At 38.8% G+C, this 23,457-nt stretch overlaps 1 protein-coding gene across 1 annotated transcript in view; it reads left to right on the top strand.

Moving 5' to 3' along the window:
* The window catches only part of ARMC9 (armadillo repeat containing 9), an 80,315-nt gene that overhangs the window by 44,632 nt on the left and 12,226 nt on the right, over positions 1-23,457 (top strand). The window contains 10 exon segments of the mRNA XM_082319305.1: positions 401-491; positions 1,388-1,511; positions 3,418-3,557; positions 4,374-4,450; positions 6,478-6,552; positions 7,637-7,727; positions 9,034-9,092; positions 15,755-15,859; positions 16,604-16,719; positions 20,950-21,074. Coding sequence (XP_082175431.1) covers positions 401-491; positions 1,388-1,511; positions 3,418-3,557; positions 4,374-4,450; positions 6,478-6,552; positions 7,637-7,727; positions 9,034-9,092; positions 15,755-15,859; positions 16,604-16,719; positions 20,950-21,074 — 1,003 coding nt within the window.

The raw sequence follows: 23,457 nt of genomic DNA, 5'->3' as shown, positions 1-23,457 counted from the left end.
CCTATTTGGATAACTGCTGCATTTAAGTTCATCAACAAAATTAACAGATTTTTTTTTTTTTGTCACTGACTAAATATTAGTTTAGATATCAGCTTTAACTAATAACTGTAGTGGTTCATTATAATTCTTACCCTACACCATGGAGCTTAAGGGTGTTTTAACAGACTGAGCCGAGGAGCTCTGATTTGCTTATTTGTTGATTTTTTCCATCTCTCCCTCAGCCCTCTCCCAATAAAAAAAGAAACTGGGAAATTGAAAATCATATTGACATTATTTAAGATATTGATAGCATTCAAAGTTTGTTTGCTGTGAAAATTTAATGAAGCTTTTAAAACATCATGGAAAACTAACTTTTTTCCTACTTTGGTGAGTGTTTATTAATGTTTGCTTTCTTTTTCAGAGAAGTGTCCTCAAATTATTACATTCTAAGAGTGAGGTAGTCAGACAGTATATGGCAAGGCTCATCAATGCTTTTGCTTCACTGGCAGAAGGTAAGAGATTTGCTGCAAGAAAAAAAGACAGCATTTTCATATAAGGCTGGCTTGTAGGTACTTCACAAGTGCATGTCACTGCATGTGGAAATTTAGAGCGTTATTTGCAGCCTTTTTCTAGGGATTTGCTGTCTTTTGTTACGTGCATTCAAAACAGTTTTTCAGTATCTGGAAAGTTTTCTTTTTGACACTGTATATTCAGCATTTCTGACTTGATGATTTGTGGTCTACGTGGGCACTTACCCAGGTGCTGCCTTTAATATAGTCTTCAGTCTGTTCATGAGGGTTAAAAAAAAAAAAGAAAAAAAGAAGAAAAATCCTTGTTAATTAGAGGTCCTGCGGGCAGACCTGCTACCAGGCTGTGCAACAGTAGTTAGTTCAGCTGCTCTTGCATCTTCCTGGTCCTCACCTGAATAAATCTTTGTGCATCACTGCTGTTTGTTTACATATATATGCAGCTTTGTACCTCTGCCTGTCCCAGATTAGCCCTTGGATTGGTGCTACTTAAGAAGCTAACTATTGCTAGGAACTGAAATCCCATTTAAAGTCAATAGCAGTAGGGCACCTTACTTTCCTGAGCTCTTTGGACATCTCTATTCTTTTCCTAGAGTATACAAAACTGTGCTAGATTAGAAAGCACGTACTGAAAGAGGAATAGTGGATTCTGGGTGGTACTAACTTGGCAAGTGGGGGTCTCTAATGCCTCAGGTGGTTGGATTGAATGCAACTGGTCTGCTAGACAACTCATTTGTGCAGGTTTGTTTGGGTCTTGGCACAAGATTGTGGCTTGTCAAGAAGAAACTAAGGTCAATCCTGCTTACTTTTCCAAGGAGAGGGAGCTTTTCTGTCATAAGCTGGTATCTCAGCATCTGTTCTTTCATCGCTTTTTGCACCAGGTCGTGTCTACCTTTCTCAGAACCCAACGTTGCTGCGAATGCTGGAGGAGAGATTGAAAGCTGAAGACAAGGATTCCCTTACATGGGAGAACGTTCTGGGGGCTCTGCAGAAATTCAGCCTCAGGTGATGAAAGCACAGCACGCAGTGGTGACAGCAGGAGAGGAAATGCAGGCTAGTTAGGCTCTGTTCAGGGAGGAAAGAAGAGCACTTGATTTTCTCATAACAATCATCAGAACCTCTGACGACTGATGAAAGCAGCGTCGTTATTATGGAGGAGAACTCAGTTTTGCTGACTGAATTAACCTGACTTCCTACCAGCTGTCAAGACTCAAGTAAATGTACATCTGTCATAGCCTTGTGTGCTCTATACGTATTCCTTGATTGAACAAGGTGAAAATCTTAATGTAGAAAGTTTTGAAGATCCTACATAGAAAAAAACCGGTTGCATTACATTCCAAAGCATAAGGTTTTCATTATCCTTTCTGCAAACATTTTTCAGGGATTTCATCCTCATCCAGTTGATCCTCTTTCCTGGAGCTGTCTATGCATGGGCTGTCTTGTTTCTTACTTTTGTATTAGCAGTCTGACTCAAATGCCTACCACAAAAGAAATATCATGCAAAAGCAGTAAAGGGCATGATGTAGCTCCCATTTATCAAATAAATATGATCTAAGAACTCTCTTCACAGTACACAGGGAGGAATATTCAGCCCTGAATAGTTAACTAAATGTAAGGAGGTAGATGGATGTGTTTAGCTCTTACTTTCATTTGTGTTTCTTCTAAATTAAGACTGCAATTGTTGAGGGTTTTCTTTATTTGTTTGTTTGGGCCTGTTGAAGAATGATGGCTGCTTTTGGATTTGCCTCATTTAGAACTTGTCTGGATGCAGGATATGTAAATGTGCTTTGGGTAAAATTCTGGACTGCTTCCTGACATGATACCTTATACGTATTTGAGATGAATGAGAATAAAACTTCATACCTTACTGCTTGAAATCCTAAACCAATCTTAGAGAAAATTACTTTCTATTAAAGCAGTTGTTGATAGTACAAGTTAGTTTGAATTTTAGGGCCTAGGCACTAAGCTACCGGAAGTTTCCAGATAATTGACATGAGGGACTCTTTTTTTTAAAAAAAAAAAAAAAAAAAAAAAAAAAAAAAAAAGCGTGGTCAGATGCTCCCTTGTTTTGCTCAATCCATGCCATAGACCTACTGCAAGATCCAGGACTGAGAAAGTGTATGAGCTTTCAGGAGTAATCCAAATCCCAAGTACTAAGACCAGGAAAATACTTGCTTTGATCTTTGTAATTTAGACTTACTGCCCATTGGAAATAATATGATTAAAAATGGTGTTCTTCAGTAAGACCTTTCTACCCGTATATACTTCTTTTTCTCTTGTAAAGCGAGGAATTTCTGTTATAGGAGATCACAGTTGACCACCTGGCACTTTACTCAGTATACTCTTCGAGGGCAACTACAGGTTGAGTTAAAAGAATACGTGATTGGAGAATCTCTAGAGAAAAGAGCAAATAGATTTAAGCAAGAAATCTCATTTGTCAAATCAACAGTACAAAAGTGCTATAGTGCTATGGCTACCTGTTGCAGAAGAAGTAATTAATTTGTTTTATGGGTCTGTTGTGTGTAGCTGGCTTTTTTTTACCAATTTTAAGACAATTGAAAATGCAATTTTAGATGAAGTTAGAAGCCTTAGAAAACAATGAAGAAACTTACCTCAGCATTCTGAAGGCTTAAAAAAACAAAACAGAACCCAAAAAATCCCAACCTACCCAACAACATTTTAGTCCTCTAACCCTATGGGAATCCACATCTTCAATTTCTTCAGGCTTTGTTAATTCCTTAGTTTAATTGATTCTGCCAAAATGGGTAGGTTTGGGTTATTTTGTTGGCAGGCTAGCGTATAGCAGGTAGATGAAGTAGGGTTTTAATGTGCTTATATTAGCTATAGATGTATTTGAAAGCTATTTATGATGTGGTCTGATTTTTGTGGGCTTTTTGTTTTTTAATCCTAGGCGTGCACTGCAGTCGGCAATGATCAAAGATGGGCTCATTTTCTGGCTGGTTGATGTTCTAACAGATACAGATTGCCTGTCTGATTACACGTTGGAGTATTCTGTTGCCTTGCTCATGAATCTTTGTCTGCGGAGTGCAGGTGTCTTACATTTTGAATTACAAACTTATTCGAGGAAATGGATAGGGAAGATTGTGAATCTTTTTTTCTGATATACCTGGATTCTTTCAAGTGACTATAATTAGTAGCAGGGACTCACATAACCAGAGATACTTGAGTGTTATAACCAATGCTTTTGAGAAGATCTCTTTCACAAGAATCCCAAACTATGGAGGTTAGTTTTACCAAATTCTAAAGAATTAAGAAAATATTTAATCAATGGAACCCTCTAAGATTTGATTCTTTTTTCATATCCTTATTTGAGGACTGCCATTCCTACATTCCAGGCCCACTTTTCAAAGGATACTTCTTACTTATGTAAGAGATTTGTTTGTATAAAAGAAAGTCAGAACTGAGTTGATCAGTAATGGCAAGGAGCTTAACCTTCACCTTGTAGAGTGAAATACTTGCATGTTTTGCTTCTACAACGCAGAAATTCCCCCCCAAGAAAATAAGGTTCTGTCTATGTCCAAGAGACTTAAAAGAAGCTTAAATTAACTTTTCTTTTAAAAAGTAAAGTAAGGTAAGGTTGAAAAATCGACTGCTTCCATAAGCAAAATAATGTCTTTGTTAAACTTTTAAAAACCCCTTTGTGTTGCATCCTGTCCAGGAGTTACTCTGGATTTATACAGTTGTAATCTACTAATTTCAGCTCAGTTATGCTGAGCAGCCTTTGGCAGGGACAAGGAATGGTATTGCTCTGTGTAAATTAGATTTAGTACTGATTTTAAGAAGTAAGCAGCTTGCTCTAATCTGTTATATTTTTTTCAAGCATATTTATGTTTTCTCCCTTTGCAGGGAAGAAAATGTGTGCAAGGATTGCAAACCATGTGCTCAAAGTTCTCTCTGATCTTCTTGGCCATGAGAATCATGAGGTATTTGTGCAGTAAACTTTGCGTTAAGTAAAGGTGGAAAGAAAAACTAAAGATTAAAAAAAGCAAGAAAGGAAGAAATGGAAAAAGTAAATTGGTTTTGTTTCACTTGTTAGACCCTCATGTAATCAAGTTGCATGAAATTTTCCTAAAATATACAATTATGTAATTTTTTTTTCATTGGGCACTGGTCTTTCTAGACGTAATTATGTCTTCCTTTCACAAATGTTGGCAGCTAGGTATGGAAGTCTTTTAGATGCATAGTTATCATGCAGTCCATGTGCCTTCTTGATTGCAGTTTCTGTTGCTGTTTAAATGTCATCTCACACCAAATCATCTCAAGCTTAACTAGTTCATTAGATGAACAATGTGTGGTGCAAGCCATTATGCAAAACATCAGGGGCAAAGAAGCAAATTTGCTAGTAATTTTAAGGAATATTATAAGAAAGCAGTACACCTGTGACATTCAAGCCCTAATATGTTTTTATCTACCACTTCATTTAACCTGCTGCTTAACCCTTTTGTGGTTCAAGTTTCTTTTGTATCTCCACACACAGCTGCATCTTAGGTGCTAAATTAAACTACTTCAGAGGAAAATGCTAAAACTTATTAGTTATTTCTACCTAAGACTTTTCAACACATCACTCTGATATCTGCTGTCTGCTGTATAAAGCATTGCTTCAGCTGTCTCTGCAGAGGGTCACTTCTTTAACCATGGAGTAAAATTCAAGGCAGGAGAAAATGCAGGCAAATATTGTAGGAAGCTGAAATCATAGGGAGGCAGAATTTTTACCAGGGTATTCTAGATCGATTCCTTGATGATTGTGCAAGGAGCAACAAAATATAAACTCTGGTGTCTCATGTTTATACACAATGATTGTATCACCAGGTTTTTTTGTTTATCACTTAAACTGAAAATAGAGAATAAATTCGAATGAAGTGTTTACTCTGTGTTTTATGAATTCATTAGAAGATGTAGATCAGTTCTTTACTAGCCCTGTTTTGACTAAGATGAAACTTGGCATACCTTTATTGTACTGTTTCACTAGCTTTGTTTTTATGAATGATGAGAGTTATTACAATACATAATAATACAACATAACATCCCAGCCCCTAGACTGAAGTATTTAGAAAATGCTATCATACTGTTGAAGTCTGTGCCTTAGAATGGCCTTGAAATTTCTCTTAGAGGGTGCATTCTTACAGCCTAGTTTGCACCAGCACAGCTGATAGAAGTCTTGTTTTCAAAGTCGAAAGTAGAAGGCAATGCTCTTGGGTGCCAGGAGAGCTTTCTGAGAAGCTGTGGAATCCTTGTGTAAATCCCAGTCCCTTATTTTTCCTTGCTTCCCCTTCTCCCAGCCTAGCTCATTGTTCATTTTTCCAAGGGTATAGACAGAGGATGACTGGAAATCTTAGTGCTCCAACAGTAACTGGCCAATACAAAGGGTCACGTAAGTGCTGATAAAACTAGTTTGACAGATGTGGTGGCTTTCCCTAACGATGATACAGAGCTTTCATGCAAGCTGGTTTTTTTTTCCTCTGCTGAGGGACAGTAACAGGCAGCAGAGTGAGAGGATGTTTGAAGCTACTACAGCTTTTACCGTCCTGCCTAAGGCTACAATGCTTGAAGCCTGTCTTGAGCTCATGCTGACACAGTCTTGTCCCTGTTCTTTGTCCTAATTTTTGTACTCCCACTTGTGTTTGTCAGAAACGAACCTTCTTTGGTTTGGGGGTTTCTTGGGGGTTTGGTTTGGTTTTTTAGGGCTAGGTCAATTTGCAAGAATACATTTGCAGAAGGGGTGGGGGGAAAACCTGCATGCAGCAGTACTGATTTAGATCAGCCATATCACGGTATATTTGCATCCTAAAAGTTAACTGCTTCCCGAGTGGGAATATTTGCAAGTGCAGGCTAGCCTGATTAAACTCTCTGAACATCATTGTTCTGCACCTTCGCTCTTAAATTTTGCTTATAGTCAACTGGGGTGAATGTAAGAGTTTTTCTCAGTGGTATGACTATTTCTTCCTCTTAGATACAACCTTATGTGAATGGAACACTGTATAGCATTCTTGCCATCCCTTCTGTCCGAGAAGAAGCCAGAGCAATGGTAAGAAGTGCTGCTTTGCATAGCACAAAGATCAACGCATATGCCAAAGATGGCATGCACACAGGTACCTGCCGAGCAGTGTGCAGCAGGGTGGTGAGGTAGGAGCCATGGCATTTGAGAAGGGAATCCACAAGAGGCCCTCCACCTTTGATATTCAGGCAGGTACGAATGTGTGTTTCAAACACTTTTGCCATATTTGCTGGTCTTTTCCCAGAAGCAGAACCCCAGCAGCGTGAAGGATTCTATCTAGATTATAAATTAAAGGTGTTATTTTAGAATAGTGTTGTCCATCTAGCATTTTGTAGACAGGATGTGGCCCCGGAGATGCTGCTACTTCCCCTTATTTAACTCATTCTGCACCAGTGAATAGCCACTAAGAGGATGAGTTCCTCTTGTTGCTTTTGTTTCTGCCTGGTATAGACATGGTTAGCTGGGGAAGGCAGCATGAGGAAGGTTTTAGCAGAACTAGGAATTGATCTCCTGTGAAAGTTAGCCTAATGGTAATGACTGTGTTTTGACTTCCGGATTTGAGGAAGCCATTCCTGGGATAGCAGTGTATCTTTATATCGTAAGGATTAACCTGGAGAGTTATGCAGACATAATTGTTGTCCGATGTTTTACCTCACAAAGCACAGGCGATTGGAAGTCATCTTAAATGATTAAAGACACAACATCAAGCCTATAAGAGGCCACAAAGGGAAATTGGGTTTAAGAGAAGGTCAGAATTGGTCCTGCTTTTTGCTTTCCTTCTCTGAACCTTGCACTGTTATCTGTGAATGCAAATTTGCCCTTTTCTGTTGGGTACTGTGTACTGAGTTCAGAAGGCAGAAGCAGCAGACCTATTGTCAAAATTTGCTGTTCATCATGGATACTTCTGTATTTAAACCTAGAAGCAATCTAGACAGCTTATTTCTTTTGTCTTTGGGAAGAATAATGACAAACTGGAGTGCTTAGAGCTGGACACGGTGGTTTGTTTCACACTACTTTTGCTTTTCCTGACAAAAAAATGGTATTTTGGCTAACAAAACTCTGTCACTGTGGTCACATGAAATACTAATCTAGCAATGTTTTCCACTACATCCAGGGAATGGAAGAAATTCTTCGCTGCTTTATCAAGGAAGGAAATGCAGAGATGATCCGACAGATTGAATTTATTATCAAGCAGCTCAATTCAGGTCAGAAGAACAGATGCAGCTATCTGAGCTGTAAATCTTTCACAAAAGCCATAAGAAAGCTCATGTTTTTACTTGGCATTGAAACTCTCAAAGAATAACAATAGTGTGATGGTCTGAGAGAGGGTGAATAGTGAATGTCAGGATTTGAATGTCAAATGTATTTTAAAATTTCCTTTTGTGTTACAATTCTAAAGAAGAAATAAAAGGCTGAGTAGGTCTAAATTCCAAAGTTTTGGGACTGTAAATAGAATGACCTTGACTGTTTTCTTTCATGCTAGTGGCCTCACAGTAATGAGAGTGTGCTGTCAACTGCAAAAATAAGCAGGTGATACAATTTGTAAAGCAGGATATAGGGACTAGGTCTCACCTCTTGCTCTCTTGAGCAGTGTAGCTTTGTTAAACTGAAATGGCTTATCCTGAACAGGGGGCAGAGACCACCCTTTTTGGAGAGTATGTTGATGAGTCCTAGGAGTTGCAGATGCTGTGTCAATACAGACAAGTATGAGGAGGTGGAATATTTATTGTATTTTCTGTTCCCTGTGGCTGAAAGGAAGGCTGGAGAAAACAAATAATGAAAAGGAGGTGAATTCTGATTAAATCTTTCTGTACTGTAAAAATAGAACAAGTTTGACTGCTTTCTTTGGCTTTTGGAAAGAGCAGAAGACAGCATATCTTATGATCCTAGCTTGTAAAAGAACAAATAAAGTGTTTAAGCGCTATATTACCACTATGCAATATTTGTTCATCAAGATTATAGAATCGCTCCTCTTCTACCTGGGAGTGGTATTTTTAAGAGGTTTTGTCTGGTGGGTAAAAGTTGAGCATACAGATTTCCAGTATAAGCCTGGCTGCTTTTTTCTAAGGAAATGAGTTTGTCCAAAAGTTACAATAAGTATCCTATGTGAATACTATCTTTTTATGTATAAAAGCAGTATAATATTGAACTGTTTGCAGGGAGAAGCAGACTCTTTTATTAAAAATTAATTGAAAAATAGACAAACTTGCAAGTGCACACACTTTCATTCAAGTATTGTCAGTAAATACACCGAGACATCATAGTGGGATTTATGAGAAAAGAACTATTCCAGAGTGTTTCTGCTTCTGCCATTTTCCCAAATGTGAATTGATTTCAGTGATTTCTAGAATGCTTTATAGGAGCAAATAATTCCAGTAGTTGTTCTGAAAAGAATGGGATGTCTATATGAGAAGCAAGCTAAATCTTACTGTTGTAAAAGAGGGGCAATAACTAGAGATTCTGTTAAGTTGCACAGGTACTCTTACACCATTTCGTTTTGCTTCTTTCTAGAAGAGCCATTAAATGATAGTATTGTGTCTGACGACGAAGAGGAAGAGGAGGATGAGGAAGTAAGTTCAAAGGCCTTCAGGCACCTTTTAGAAAAATCCTTAACCTTCTAGACAGAAAACATTTGTGTCAATAAGCCAGACTTTGGGTGGGTGGTTTTTTTGTTTTGTTTTGGTTTGTTTTTATAACTTTTATTTAATTACCAGGGTGTATTACCAAGAAAATTGGATCTGTTTCCATTACCTTATCTTCATTTGAAGTCCTGCTCTTTTATTTTGGCAAGTCACCACCTCTATGATAAATAAAGGATTATAGCTTGAAATAAGTAGAGATGAGGAGTTACTGTAGCAGTACAAATCTTGCTTTCAAGCAGACCCATTTCAGCAGTCAAAAATAAAGGAAGCAAATTAACCTGTATATTGCCAGAATAGTTTTTATAAACAGGTTGTTACTTTCTCTTAAGGTATCACGATCTGTTCAGGGTGTGACTTCTTTTGCTCTTTAGAAACTTTAAAATATATTTAATAAACTGTCTGTATGTAATGAAGGAAAATAGTAATTACAAATGAAGAAATAAGTTCCATAAAAAGAGAAAAGAAAAAAAAAAAAGTAAGCATGAGAAACTATGGCATAGTAAATATAAACTGCTTAGCTGTGTATTTCTAGCTCTGCTAATAAACGCATTTTATACTAATACTTCAGTATTTTTTAAGAAGTTGTCTGCATAGAGTAATGGGATCCCAGGTGCAGACAACATAGCATATTTGATCATCTAAATCAACAAGCAAGGCAAATTAGCAAAGCAAAGTAAATGATGCAAGGGAAATGTTAAATGCAGCCTTCACTGGTGATGTTGCCATTGCTACGTTGCCATAAGTGCACGGGGTGGGGCGGGGTTGAAAATACACTGTGTAGGCAGTTACGTGGGAGTTTTATCTGAAAGAAGTCTACCACGTAGCACTTTTCTTTTATTGAAAAGTCTTGCATGAGAAATTTAAAACAACAGCTACGGTAGATGTCCTTGGAATAGTGTTTGGACAGATTTAGATGGGTGTATATGTGCACATACATTTATATCGTATATCTGCCCTGAAGAGGTCAGTGACATTGAGAGTTAGTGATCTCTCTGATACATTCTTGTATTAGAAATATTACTGGAGAACACATTTACTAAAAAGCAAGTTTTTAGCAAAAAGTAAGTTTTTTTTTTTCCTGAACCAACAAAGAATAAAACACATAAAACTTACCAAGTCAGTTGTGTCCACGTTCTACTAGCTTGTTGCACGTTAACGCAAATGCTAGTGAACGGTGACAACCATGCTATAGTGTAAGGCTTGCCTTGTTACTGCAGGGTGACTGAGTGCATTTTCAAGTGCACATTGAGTCTTGTATGTTTTGAAAGCAGAGAAAAATGTTAAGTATCCCGCTTGTGAAAGGTGTGGTGTGCTCTCAGCTGCCATGAAGCGCAGCACCTTGCAGGATCCAGCCTTTGCCTGGCAGTGTCCAGGGAAGTTTTGCACTGGTTGCATTATTTAGCTAGTTTCTGTGTTGTGGCACAGTAGGTGGTGAACATGTGAACAAATTACCCTTGTGACTTTGCCGAAATTTAGAGCTATGTGGAAATTCTAAGTTTAGAGCTACAAGGAAGTTTTATTTAACAATCGGCTCTCCCCGTTTTGTTCTAAGGTAGTACAGTAAACTGTTTTTTTTTTCTGATAGGATTAGATTATTGTAATTGTTTCACCTTCTGCGTTCCTGAAGTGAGTTTTCAGTAATCTTTCCACTCCTCCCACCCAAAATGAATGTTTGATGTGCAAGATGGTCTTTCTGGGGATTAATCGTTTTAACTTCCCTTTGTTTAACATGCTGCTTAATACCCTTTAACTGATGTTCCAGGGCTTTGAGTGTCTTAGGTGTATAGTGAGAATCCAAGGTGGTGATATTTTTGCTTGAACTCTAGTATACTTTTTTGAAGGATACTGTGTCCTGTTGGGAAAGCACAGAGATAAAGAACTCCTTCATGAAAGGTGTGGCATCGAATTGCACGGTAGCGTTGAACATTTTCATTACCTTACCTGCCCCTAGGAATGAAAGGAAGGTGAATTCTCCTATTCATTCCTACCCCCTAGACGAGTTGCTGCTGCTCACAATCCCAGGCAAGGCTCTAGGTCAAATCATTTTGAAATGCATTTTTACCACTGAACCATCATGTAAGTAAAACGGACTTCTGTCACTTCTTATTATTTGACTCAAAAATAACAGTAGGCTTTTGAAACAGGAAAGTGTCAGATTCCAGTTTTTCATTAGCTTTGCCATTATACTGAAAAGAAAAAAATCTCATTAAGCCAATGTTAAAACTGTTTTTAGTGTAACATCAATTGTGGCACGTTCTAAATCCTTATTGTACCCTGCTGGGAACTATAATTCTGTTCTGCTGCAAGGAGGCCTGGTTTCTTAGTCCCTCAGTTTAGAAAATACAGTATACAAGCAGCATGGCAGCAAAACGCATATTGTTACTTTGTTAAATAAGGAAGATTTGTTGACTCATGGCCTCAATGCTTGGAGCCCATTTGTGTTTTGGAAATGCTGTGAGTTATTGTTCTTTGATGGGGTTCTGTGATAACATCTGATGTTGTGATCTGGCAACAGAAAGTTTTGGAAAACTTTATCAGAAGTCTTGCCTTTACGTAACTTTTAAAAACTACTGCAGAGTGAATGTATTTCAGAATATGTCCGTATATTGACAATTTAATGACTTGCGTTCATACTGCTTACTGATATTATAATTTGTTGTTGATCTACTTAATATCAATGTTTATACTTTCACAACTTAAGAAACAACAAAAAGACTCTTTTATGCAGACTTAGTTTGCAGGTTTTGCCCCATTTTTTATTGTTTCCAAGAGCATGCGAAGGTTCCCCATGCTGTTACTGTTACCTTTCACGGTTTTGTTTTTTTTTTCTTTTATCTGTGTTTAATTTAGAGTTGTTGAATTCTGTCTTAGCTTTGAGCAGATCTTGTGGTAATGACTACTTTCTCCTAAACACTGCCGCCAAGATGTGGCTTAGCCTGTTGGAGGATAATTCTGGGATTTCTAAGGGCATCATACACTCAGAAATTTAGGATTCTGTAATGTGTGACATTGGAGCATATAACCTGAATAAAAAAATGGCTATGTGTATACTGTTATTCAGAAATAAATTGGCTTTCAGGTTTGTCTGCTGAGCTTTAAATTAACTAGTGTAGAGCTCAGGATGGCTTCTGGAGTACCTACCCACCTTCGTTAAGTTAGCCATCTGGGGTGTGCTGACACCCACAGCCACAGTGCATATTTTCTGATGCTTAATATTCTCTCAACTGCTCTGTTAAATACTAACTTAATTTATCTTCAGTATTTGATCTTTACATTTGCTTTTTATTTGACTTGGACCATCTTTAGAAGCTGCTTGTAAAAGTGAGTATGTGATATCTTAGCTCTAATTCAAAAGTTTAGTTAGAAACTTGAGATAACTGTACAGTGGCAATTTATTAGACACCCTCTGATCCTCCGTCACTCAGCACCTGGCAATAAAATCAGTAAACTGCAGTGTGAAAGTACACTTCATCTAGAGAGTACATCAAAAGAAAGAGAGCTTAATCACAGACTTAATCACAGACCTAATCGCAGGACTTGAAGCTGTTACATTAAAGGACTTAGCTGCCAATGTCTGCTGCAGCCTGTGAGCAGTGGGGAACAGGGCACCAATTGTGCTATGTCAGGAGTGGAATGATGGCATGTCTGTCAAAGCTCTTTTTCTGTACAAGGAGGCAGAGGAGGGACTTGTTCAGGCTCAGTTACCTGGTATGTTAAATAATGTCAGGGAGCAAGATTGGCAGGGAGAGGTACTTCCCAGAAACCAGAAAGTGGTGGTCCCTGTCTGACAAAACGTGTCAACCAGAACATTGGAAGAGGTGGAACCTGGGGAAACCAAGGCAATCTGTGAGGAGAAGTTTAAATACATCACACGTGCAGAGAGCTGGATGAAAGAGCAGGTTGATGTTCTGACTGTAACATGTGATACTCTACCCAGGCACAGTGTAGGCAGTCTTCTATAAAGCATCCTTGAAGAAAACTGTTAGCTCTTGATGCTGCATTAACATACCATATAAAAAAAATTCCACCAGACTATTTATAAAGCTCATCTTTGCAACTTTTTTTTGTTTTCAAAGAACAGTATATTGTCACATTTGGAGTATGGGGGTTTTTTTGTTTTGCTTGGTACAGATGATTGTTGCCTAGTCTACAAGTGTCTTTCCATTATCTGGGTTATTTTTCACACCTACCCAGCTTCCCAGGTAATTAGGAATTGTTTGTAGCTTACCTTGCCTTGGAGAGAGAGGCAGATTGAGCATCTTCCTGAGGCAGAGACAGCCTTATCTTTTATGGTTGAGTGTCTAGAGAATAAATCTTTGGGAGAATGAAGAGGATTAACAATCTGGTATCTTCAAAGCACTTACAGAAAAACTAGTTTTTTTATTAAATCCACGCATGAACAAATACATTATGGAAAAATTTTACTCTAAACCTTAGAATACTCTGTGGATTATTATACTGTAGCTGCTTCAGTTGTTCACACGCAGGCATCTAATGTTTCTGAAGATTACCTACAGCGTCAGAAGCACCTGCACAAAGCTGTCGGATATGGCTTGGGACCTGTGGGAGGCTTGTGCTCTTTCAGAGCCACAGTGGAAGACCAAGCACAATATTTCGAAGTAGAACTGGATGGTGCTGTGGGCTACTGAATTGAGCCCTTCGTGTCTGTACTTTTTATCTCTGCTTGATGCCTGTGAATGAGGAGGTGATGAGCAATGAGAATAACTAAATCAAAACAAAAATTACATTTTTTAAGCCATTTGGTGCAGAGGTCACTGAACTTGCAAAAAGGCAAGCCCGTAGAGTTCTGGGGAAGCCAACGCCAACTTGGTCTGAGTGATGGTAGACTCGTTATTTTGCACCAGACAAAGACTGGAATCAGTCGGCCATTTCCATTGTAGGAAATACCTTCCCTGTACACACTTCCAATGTTGTTTTTGCTCATGCTGTTTTTGTAGGGCACTGTCCAAGCATCCATATTATTGGCTCATCTTTGTGGCAGAGGGTATTTCTTACTTTGGCTGTTTAAAACTATTTGAGTCTAAATCTCACTAAAGCAAAACTGCTTTTCATTTTCTTTGTGCTCCGCATCAAAGTTCGGTGGCCATTGTTTTTAATGGAGTCTATGCCAGGCTTTCTGCATTACTATTACAATATACCTTATTAGAATGATTCATTTACTTTTTCTGACAGTCATTTACATTTAGGGTATCTTGTGAGAGAAAAGAGAATTCTCTTCAGTAGCAAAACACAAGCAAAAATACGATCATGTTCTTGTATTACTACTTTTGGTTTGCTGGAGGAATCCCTCAAACTTTAAAACTTCCTGGCTTGTAGATCTGTCGAAGCTGCAGAACTTCCATGAAAAATGAATCACCCATAGCTATACTAGAAATAGGCACAGGCGAGTGAATTCTTGGTACTTTTCAGTTGAGAAGTTGATTACATTTGTTTTTCGTGGAATAAAGTCAACAGAGGATTGTTGCCTTCTTGTATATTTGTATCCTAAAGTACTGATTCCAAGAATTTTGTACCCGCGCCATATTGTCAGCTTTATCGCTTCCTTGCAAACCTGAGTAGCTGCTGCTGCTTCACATTGCTCTAAAAACAGCTGCTGCTGGACACCCGTGGTCTCACCTTTCAGGAACCACTGCTTGAGGAGGGATTTTGAATGCCCAGCAATAATGATTTTTTTTGTCTTGAGTGATTAAAAAATATGTCTCTCTTTCTTGAAAATGAGTAATAAAATGTTTTGGGTTTTTTTTTCCCTTCTTGAGGAATAAACAGCAATATTCAGTGTTTTTGTCAAGGTAGAGGGATGTACCCCAAAGTGCTGAATATGGGTGTGGGCCTTTCGATCTCATGGAATGCTAGCATTATGTTCAGGAAAGATTATGAATTGCTTTAAGGTGCGCTTACTTTATTTTCACTGCTAGTTGCAATAGTCTAACTTAAATTTATGCTTTTATTAATGTCAGATGATACTGATACATAACAAGATCCAGACAAGTTTTCTGTCAAGTTTCCTACCATCCTCTTTGCTTGAATAATAACTTTCTTGTGCCTTTTTTTTTTTTTTTTTTAGTCTGTAATGTATGACTAGATTGACTTGGGCAGATCTGCAAAAACTAGAACTCCAGACTTCATACCAGCTGCTTGTTAAGGATGGAGCATTGCATCTCTTCAGACTAGCATGTGGTGTTCTACAAAGATACTAATGACCAAGATTTTTCCTGAGCCTTTATTAGGTCAAGCAAGGAATAATTATTTGGGGTTGGAAATTTGAAGGAGAATGACTTTTGAAATGCATACTGTACTTTTTGGCATAGCATTTGTGGAAAAGGGGGTGGGGTTTTTCTTTTCTCAGGATTCTTTAGTTTCTGGTTATCTTAAAAGTTTAGGTGAGTTTGTGTTTAGGCATCTGCTTTTTTGGTGGAAAATGCTTGTACATTGCCATTTACATGTGCAGTACTAACAGTCATTTATCTGGACAGTACATATCATCCAAGTGACTACTGAAGTGAGAACTAAATGTGAAATGAAAACTTCTTGGAACCTGAGCTCAAATAACATGCATGTTGCTGTTGCAGGAGGACCGTGACATCATGGAGGCTGATCTGGACAAAGATGAGGTTTTGCAACCTCAAATGGGAGAGCTTGCAGGAGAGAAGCTGCTAACAACAGAGTACTTGGGAGTGAGTACCACTCATCAGGATCTTGAAATAAATTAATTTGCTGGATTAAGTGTTTAATTTCAGTAGTTTCATCACTTTCTAAATCTTTTCTTCAATTGAAAGAGACAGGTTCTACCTGCATAGCAGTCCAAATCTTTCAGTCTGTTTTATTAGCTGCTGTTCAGAAGAAGTAGAATAAGTTTGAGAAAGGTAGCTACCCTTTCACAGGTGGTTAGGCTGCAGCTTAATAATAAGCTAAAGGCAGCCTTAGGGTTCTAGTGCTACATCAGAGACTCTGTGGGCACACAAAGCAAAGTGCTGAGCAAGTTAATGCTGGAACACTCAGCTGGTCTGAAATTATTTTGGAAAAAAAGTTGAAAAGTTAAGTGCTCCTGCAGGCGTTATGCCAGATCAAGTATTGTATGTCTTACCTGAAGCAGCAAAAAGCCATTAAGTAAAAAAGCATAAAGTTTGCATGAATGCCATTTAGTGTGCTGTGACTAATTTGAGATAAATGCGACTGTATGCCTTCTGGATCCTGGAGTCCATAGGTCTAGCAATGCTGATGATGGAAATATGACCTGAGATAAGATGTCGTGGAACAGCCTACAGTGATTCCAGGCAATTTTATCTAGTGACACCAGAATGCAACTTAGTTTCTGATGCAATATTTCTATAGAATTTTCTCTATGATTCCAGTTACCTGTCTTTCCACTGCTTTCTCTTTTTTTTTTTTTCCCCTTTTCTTTATTTCCCGTGTATCAGATAATGACTCATACTCCAAAAACCAAGAAGAAGCTGTTTCCTGGTGTCCATCAGAGTATAGATGAGCCTCTTCAGAGACCTGTGACGCCAGGTTATCACAGAACTGTGTACCTAATGTAAGTCCGAACAAATGAGACCAAGTTGGATTTTTTTTAAGCTCCTTTAAAAAACAAAACAACAAAAGAAACCCCAACAATGCCTGATAAATAAACCTCCCCTACATAAAAGTGTGTTTCCATTCTCATTCCTTAAAGATAATTTCAAAACAAGAAAGGAGAGGAATATTGTGGACAGAAAGGTCCATTGGCTGACGTCACATACTTGGAATAGTTGAGTGTTTACTGATCAGTTTGATTTAAATTTGTGTTATATCCTGTGTGTTCATAGTCCTTTCATCTTCTCATAATGTATTCTATTGGTAAGTTGCATGGAGTGTCTAAAAATCTTCCACTTTATAAGCAAGAAAGTATATTGCTCTGGGGAGATTTGCTAGCTACCCGTAAGAGGACAGATTAAAAAGAAAACAGGAAAGACAAAAATCTTGTTATGTTGGATTTCCTGCTTTGGAAGAAATACATTTGCTAGCGGGGGGGTCTGTGACACCTTGCTCTTGGAGTGATTGCCGTCAAAGGTAGAAGGCTGCATTGTAAATGGAATAAAGAAATCTTACAGTATAGAGCTCCTTGAACATGTGCTGCTTTCTGTTAGAACAAGTGTATCTTACTCTTTCAATTTCTGAGATGAGACTTCTCCTTTTCACTGTCCTGACTGAGGAATTAAAATACCAATGAGATCTCAAATTCAAATGATTTTTTTTTACTTTCAGTTGCATAGTTTTGAATTTGATCAAGTCCAGGTAGCTACAATACAGGCAGCAGTTTATCATGAGGATTTAATGTTTTCATTTCTGCAGATACTTAAGCTGAGAGACTGCAAGTCACTCTAACAATGTATAGATAATAGTACTCAAAAGTCACAGTAGTGGTGTAGCTAAGTATGGTAAAATGAATGGGTAACCTGAAATACAACAGTGTAATGAAGTTAGAATGTAGAGGTGGTATCAGTCCTGATGTCTGAAGACTGTCCCGTGTCATCCCCCCTGCCATTCTTTGCTTTCATGTTTGTATTTTCTATTTCTTAAAATACATTTCGTCCCCATTTTAGTGTGGAAGATCCATACAGAAAACAGTGAGGACTGATCTAGGCTGTAGTTACACAGGTTTAGTTGAATCTGATCAAAGTCTACTGTTTTGGATAGGGAGTGGTTGCAGCTTTATCTTGCCCGTGTTTATTCCCCACCACTGTCTTGTGCTGGCATTAGCATTCATACAAGCAGGGGATGTGACTGGGAGCCCTCCTCAGTCATCCAAATATGTCTTTTTGGCAGCTATGCCATTCATAGGGGATTATATTGACTATGTTACCAGGGCCTTAGAATGGACAAGTGTAACATACCAGATCTGGGCACGGAAAAAAGCCCTGGAAGACATTATTTATTTGTTTGTTTGTTTGTTTGTTTGTTTGTTTGTTTGTTTAGAAAAGTAAGATGAATGAAATGCACACTTCCAAAGCAGAAAAAGAACCTTTGGCTATCCCAGGGCAGAATTTGTCTTGCAGAGTCTTGATTTTTCTTCTGAATACTAGCCTGGAAAAAATGGCATCTGTTTGAGCCTGGTGCCTACTCCTTCTGCCTGGTATAGCTTGAATGCGGATTTGGAGTTTTTACTTTGTGTCCTTTCTCACAGTGGTCAACTTTTGCACCATCATAATGTCCACAGCTTTTGCAAGCCCTCTCCCTGTATATTAAATGCGTGTGTGTTTGTAAGAAGAAAACAGCAACTAATTAATATAAGCTCCTATTAGTAGCGTAGTGATTATCTAATCATTTTCCTGCAGTCCTCCAAAAGAACTGCAGGCCTTAAAAATCTAAACTGGCTAACACATGACTAAATATACAGTACCACTGTTCTGTGGGGTCAGTGTTACCGAGTTCAAAGTCCCACTTTCCCTGCACAGTATTTTGCCCGTGGTGGGCTAGGAGACCTGGATTGATTCTGTGGAATCGGCCGTTAGGGTAGGTCTTACAGCCTATTTAGAAAGTATTTTTCAGGAATAAATCGTAGTTACTACTGGAGTGTGTAAGCATTACATTCCTGATTTAGAAGTGGAGAGAAAAATAAGCTTGTGAAAGTGAAGTGACTTTCCTATGGGAAGTCAGGAAAACGGTGGCAAACCCACCAAAAAGTGGCTTTTATTTCCTGGTGCCGTGTAGCGCACTGCAAGTTATACATCAAAAATAATCTCTGGAAGTGATTGCATGCCTCTCTTTACCACCATCTACCCAGGCAGTATCTTTACTTAACAGTATCCCGAGATACCGGAGTGACGCTGGTCCTGTATTTTCTCAAAACTTGAATCTCCTTATGAACAGCTGTGCAGCTCATGCCTCTGTAAGATGGCTTCAGGTCACTGCTGGATACAAATTCCAAACACCTTTCTACCATACCGGTTCTGGTAGCTTTGGGTCTAAGAGAAGTGTGAGTTTGATGGTGTGAAGCGGTCTTTACAGATTGCCTTACTGTGCAAACTAGGGAGGCAAAATGTAAACAGCAGAAATCTAACATGGTGAAAATATGTGAAAATTAATTTCCCTTCTGCTCTGGCCAAATGGTAGAAATAATATAAGTGTTTGGTGCTCCCATGTTTTAAGTAGGAAGCATGAGATACCACCGTGAATGAGAAGTTTGTATTTTATATATCTAACTTATTTGTGTGCAAGAAAACTGCAGTGAATAGATGAAGACGTTATTGAACTAGATTTTACAGCAGAAAAGGACAAGCTTTGATGGCTTTTATGCTGTTCTAATTTTAGTACAAATTCATTTACTAAAATGAGGAAATACTCTCTTAGGAGGCCTTGCAAGAGGAAGACAATAAAAGTGACCAAATCTTAGCTGCCTTAATTTGAAAGCAATATCTGTTCTGTATGTATTTCATATCTGAAATAATTTAAGTGACTTGTGTCTGTGTGAGATGAAATGGCATGAAAAATACTGGACATTTTAGCCTCGTATGCAGCTTGTCTACCCAGGGACAATCCAGGACAGTTGATCTGAATTATCTGCAGTTTTGGATTCAGCAGAGTAGTTAAACTACATTAAAAAATTGTGTAAATGCTTGGATTCAGAATTGAAGTGAATATAACTTGTTTGAAGCTCTTCATGTGAGACTCAATGTAACATATTCAATTTTTAAAACGTCGTGAAAGAGGAAGCAGTTGATGGCGATACTATAATGTATCTCTTTGAGTTGTTGGTTCATACCTCCAAAGGGGGGGGGGGTGGGGGGAGCAGATTTCTAGTGCTGAATAGAAGTATTCACACAGAAAATTAATGCAGAATAGCCACTGCACATGTAGCAGCTATTCCATGCTAATTTTTCTATGACTTCCCAGTGCAGACAAGGCTCTAGTTACTTCAGATGAATTGTCACAGAGTCCCAATATGGACAAGGAGCTGAGGGAGCCAGGAAATACTGGAAAGCTGCTTTCTCCCCCCCCCCCCCCCCCGCGTCCCGTCCCCCCCCCCCCCAAGACTCACTGGCTGAGATCACTCAAGGGGGACTGAACTACTTAATATTCTGCTAGCTATTTCCTTAGAAACTGATTTAGCTGTGAAATCATTAACTGCCTCCTTGGACTACATCCTTTCTAACTAGAAATATAGTCTAGTTACCTTAATCTGATATTGGGCAGGGAAACTTTCCGTGTCTGCCAACTTCTTTTCACACTCTTCTTGCTTCTGCTGTTTTTTGTTGCTTATTACTAAGCAATCTTGTCCGTGTTCTGTCCTTCAGCTACTTCAGTTTCTCATTGATCCACCTCACTTAGGAAATCAACAGTTCTACTTCTTATCTACTTTGGTTTAAGCCTGTATTGCATATTGCTCTGTAAAGTGAAATCCTTGTAATATTCAGGAGCAAATCTTAAATCCTTGAAAAAGCTAAGTATTGAAGATGTCTCAGTCCCGCTGCTACAGTCTTTTTCTTTAAGTGTCCTGCTGGTATTTGGGGTCTTCAGACTGCAAGGAGTTACGGTTTCCTTTCCTTGGCTCTTTTATTGCAGTAGGAAAAATGTGAATTTCAAATATGTCCAACATCAGCTGGTTTGGGGGAGTTACAGTCATGCAGTTAAATTATGTCTTTAGCACTAGTCTGCAATATGAAATATAAAATAATTTCAATATCTTCTATGTCATTACGGGCAATTAGAAGAAATTATAATTTACTCTCATGCAACTTTTTATACTGCAAGCATTCATCACCCTGCATTCTCCTTCCTCCTCCAGGCCAGAAAACGATACCAATTCTTGTCGTGATAGGGATGAGAAGCTGCAGTCTCTGCCGAGTGGTCGTCCTCCCATTTGTGGTGGGAGCAGGTCCAGCATTTCTGACCTCTGCATTTCCCCTTCATGTAAGGACATTCTGTGAATGCTGTTGTTAACTATTGCTGTCTTTCTTGACTGGGGCAGGCGTTTGGGGCCTAGCTCGTGCATTGTAGATTTTTTTAAATGTAGCCTTGGAACTGGCCCTCCATTTGTAGACCCTGGGGCAGTCTGCAAGACCTTGGGGCGCATGGTTGGATTTTGGCTCGAGCTGAATGAATGGCGACAGAAGGTAATGTGTGGTCAGCAGAGACCAATGGCTTCACTTGCCTCGCTCCATCTCGCTTCCTGTGGAAGGGCCAAGGATCATACCCAGGCTTCTGATGCGCAAAGTATCCTGTATTTCACTCCGCAATGTCCTCTGCCTAGGGATAGAGCTGCAGCCCAGAGACAGTGCACTTCCCAACAGGCAAAGCCCCTTACTTGATCAAATATACCCTTGTTTGTATCTAAATGAATCACTGTCTGCTGGCACCTGCAGGCTCTGTTGGCTGGACCTCTGTATTAAAGTTGAAGGCAGCTGCAGTTATCTGCTTAGATTTGCAACTACATTCAAACCATAAAAGGTTGTGGAGGATGGGAAGCCCTGTGCTGTATAGCTGCATTGTGGGTGATGCTGTTAAAGATTCTGTCCTTGCAACTTAAACTGAAATTAATGCAAACTCAGCTGGACCTGAGAGCTCAGAAGCATGTGATGGAATTTAAAAGGTTATAGGCTTCTCAAATACTTTATTTCTAAACTTCTGATATCCACAGGATCATGGAACTTCGGATGTGGGAGTTTCAACCTTCTTGCAGGGATTCATTAACGTTTCCAATTAGGGATTTAAGACAAAATGTTCTGCAGTCTTAGATAAAGGATCTTGCAGCATATCCAGTACAGAATTATTAATAACTTCAGAGAAAGCATGCCTTTGCTGAAAAATATGCTTTGAAGCAGTAAAGGAATAGAATACTTTTTACTCTCTCTTCTATTTTTTTAAATTTCCTAGAGGAAATTAAAAGGATTCTGAGAAAAGTAACCAAGGTCTTGCAGACAGGAATTTGCTTGCGTAATGCCTGAAGCTGATAAATATAACATGCTCAATGAAGGCCGTGTGATAGAAGCAGATGAAGCTCCTGTTCAAGATGGGCACTTGGGTTCTCGCCGTTGTGTAGGAATGAGAGCTGCTGTCCTCAAGCCTCGCTTTGCGCAGTAGCAGCTTGAGTATAGCTGAGCCTGTTCTGCGCGGAGGTTAGCTGGCCAGGGGCAGCAACTGAGAACATCAGAGGTGTTAAACTAATCAAAAGCATACTGACTTGACAGTTTTCCTATATAGAAGAAAAAAAATGGAGTTTTACGTACTCGTGCTTGGTAAAGGAAATTAAGCCAAGCAGGTATCAAAGGTGTTCCTATTTGCTCTTTTAAAGTGTAATTGGATGCAATTTCTAAGGCATTATGCAGCCACCAGGAGCCCAGCGTGCCTTCTGAATCACATTTTGATAATACCTTGCCAGTGAAATGCATTCACTCACCTCTGTCACTCTTTCTGTGCTGCTGATGCTGTCTGACAGTTTGCTTGAAGAGATTTGTGGGGAGGTTTAAACAGGGAGCCTGAGTAAGTCAGCAAAGTAGATGTTGTTCATTATTGATGGCAAATATTGATTTAAAGCCTTCATGCTGAAGAAATTCCTGCCAACTTTAATGTTTCATGTTGTGAGAACTTCGCTTGTAGCTTCTGTCTAAAACGGTTTGTTAGCTGTTTTCAGTCAAAATTATATGCAGGCGGATCCTAATAAGATGACTAGATTATACTCTTTTCTTGTAGAAAAATCTTGGAGGTCAGAATATACAGCATGTTGCAAGTTTATATGCATTATACATGTAAAAAGACAGTGTGTGGCAGAGACAATTCTTCCGAGCACTAATCCAGGCTATAAAACAACACTGAGCTACTTGAAGCATTGCCAGAGGTTTGTTTCAGGTTTTTGCAAGTAGCCAGTGAAATACATGCTTGTCTTTCTTACCTTTTGGGATTTAGAAATTAGGAGTAGGAAAAGAGAAGAGAAAAGAGAGACTGCACCGCTGGATCCTCTGGTTGTTCATGTCAGTGACAGGACTTTCATTCTGTATAATGATAATTGGACTGGATCTTTGGATATCCCCTGTTTTCCAAAAGGCAGTGGGTTTTGTAATTTTCAAATTGGAAAGGCTTTAATTTAAAACAATGGAAAATAAGCCCTTTCTCTTCTAGTGCCTTCTAAGATGCACCAGTCAACAGTACCTAACAGAAAGGTGTAAAAATAATTGTACTGCTTCTAGAGACTGTCATCATGTCCTGCCAGACATCTTTGCTGTGAAATAAATACACAGTTTATTGAGTTCTGATCTTGGTCTGATGGTCTTTATGCAGTACCAGGAACCTGCTCACT

This window comes from Platalea leucorodia (genome assembly GCF_965183815.1).
Source record: "Platalea leucorodia genome assembly, chromosome: 8".
NCBI lineage: Eukaryota > Metazoa > Chordata > Aves > Pelecaniformes > Threskiornithidae > Platalea > Platalea leucorodia.
This window is presented reverse-complemented; position numbering and strand designations above follow the sequence as displayed.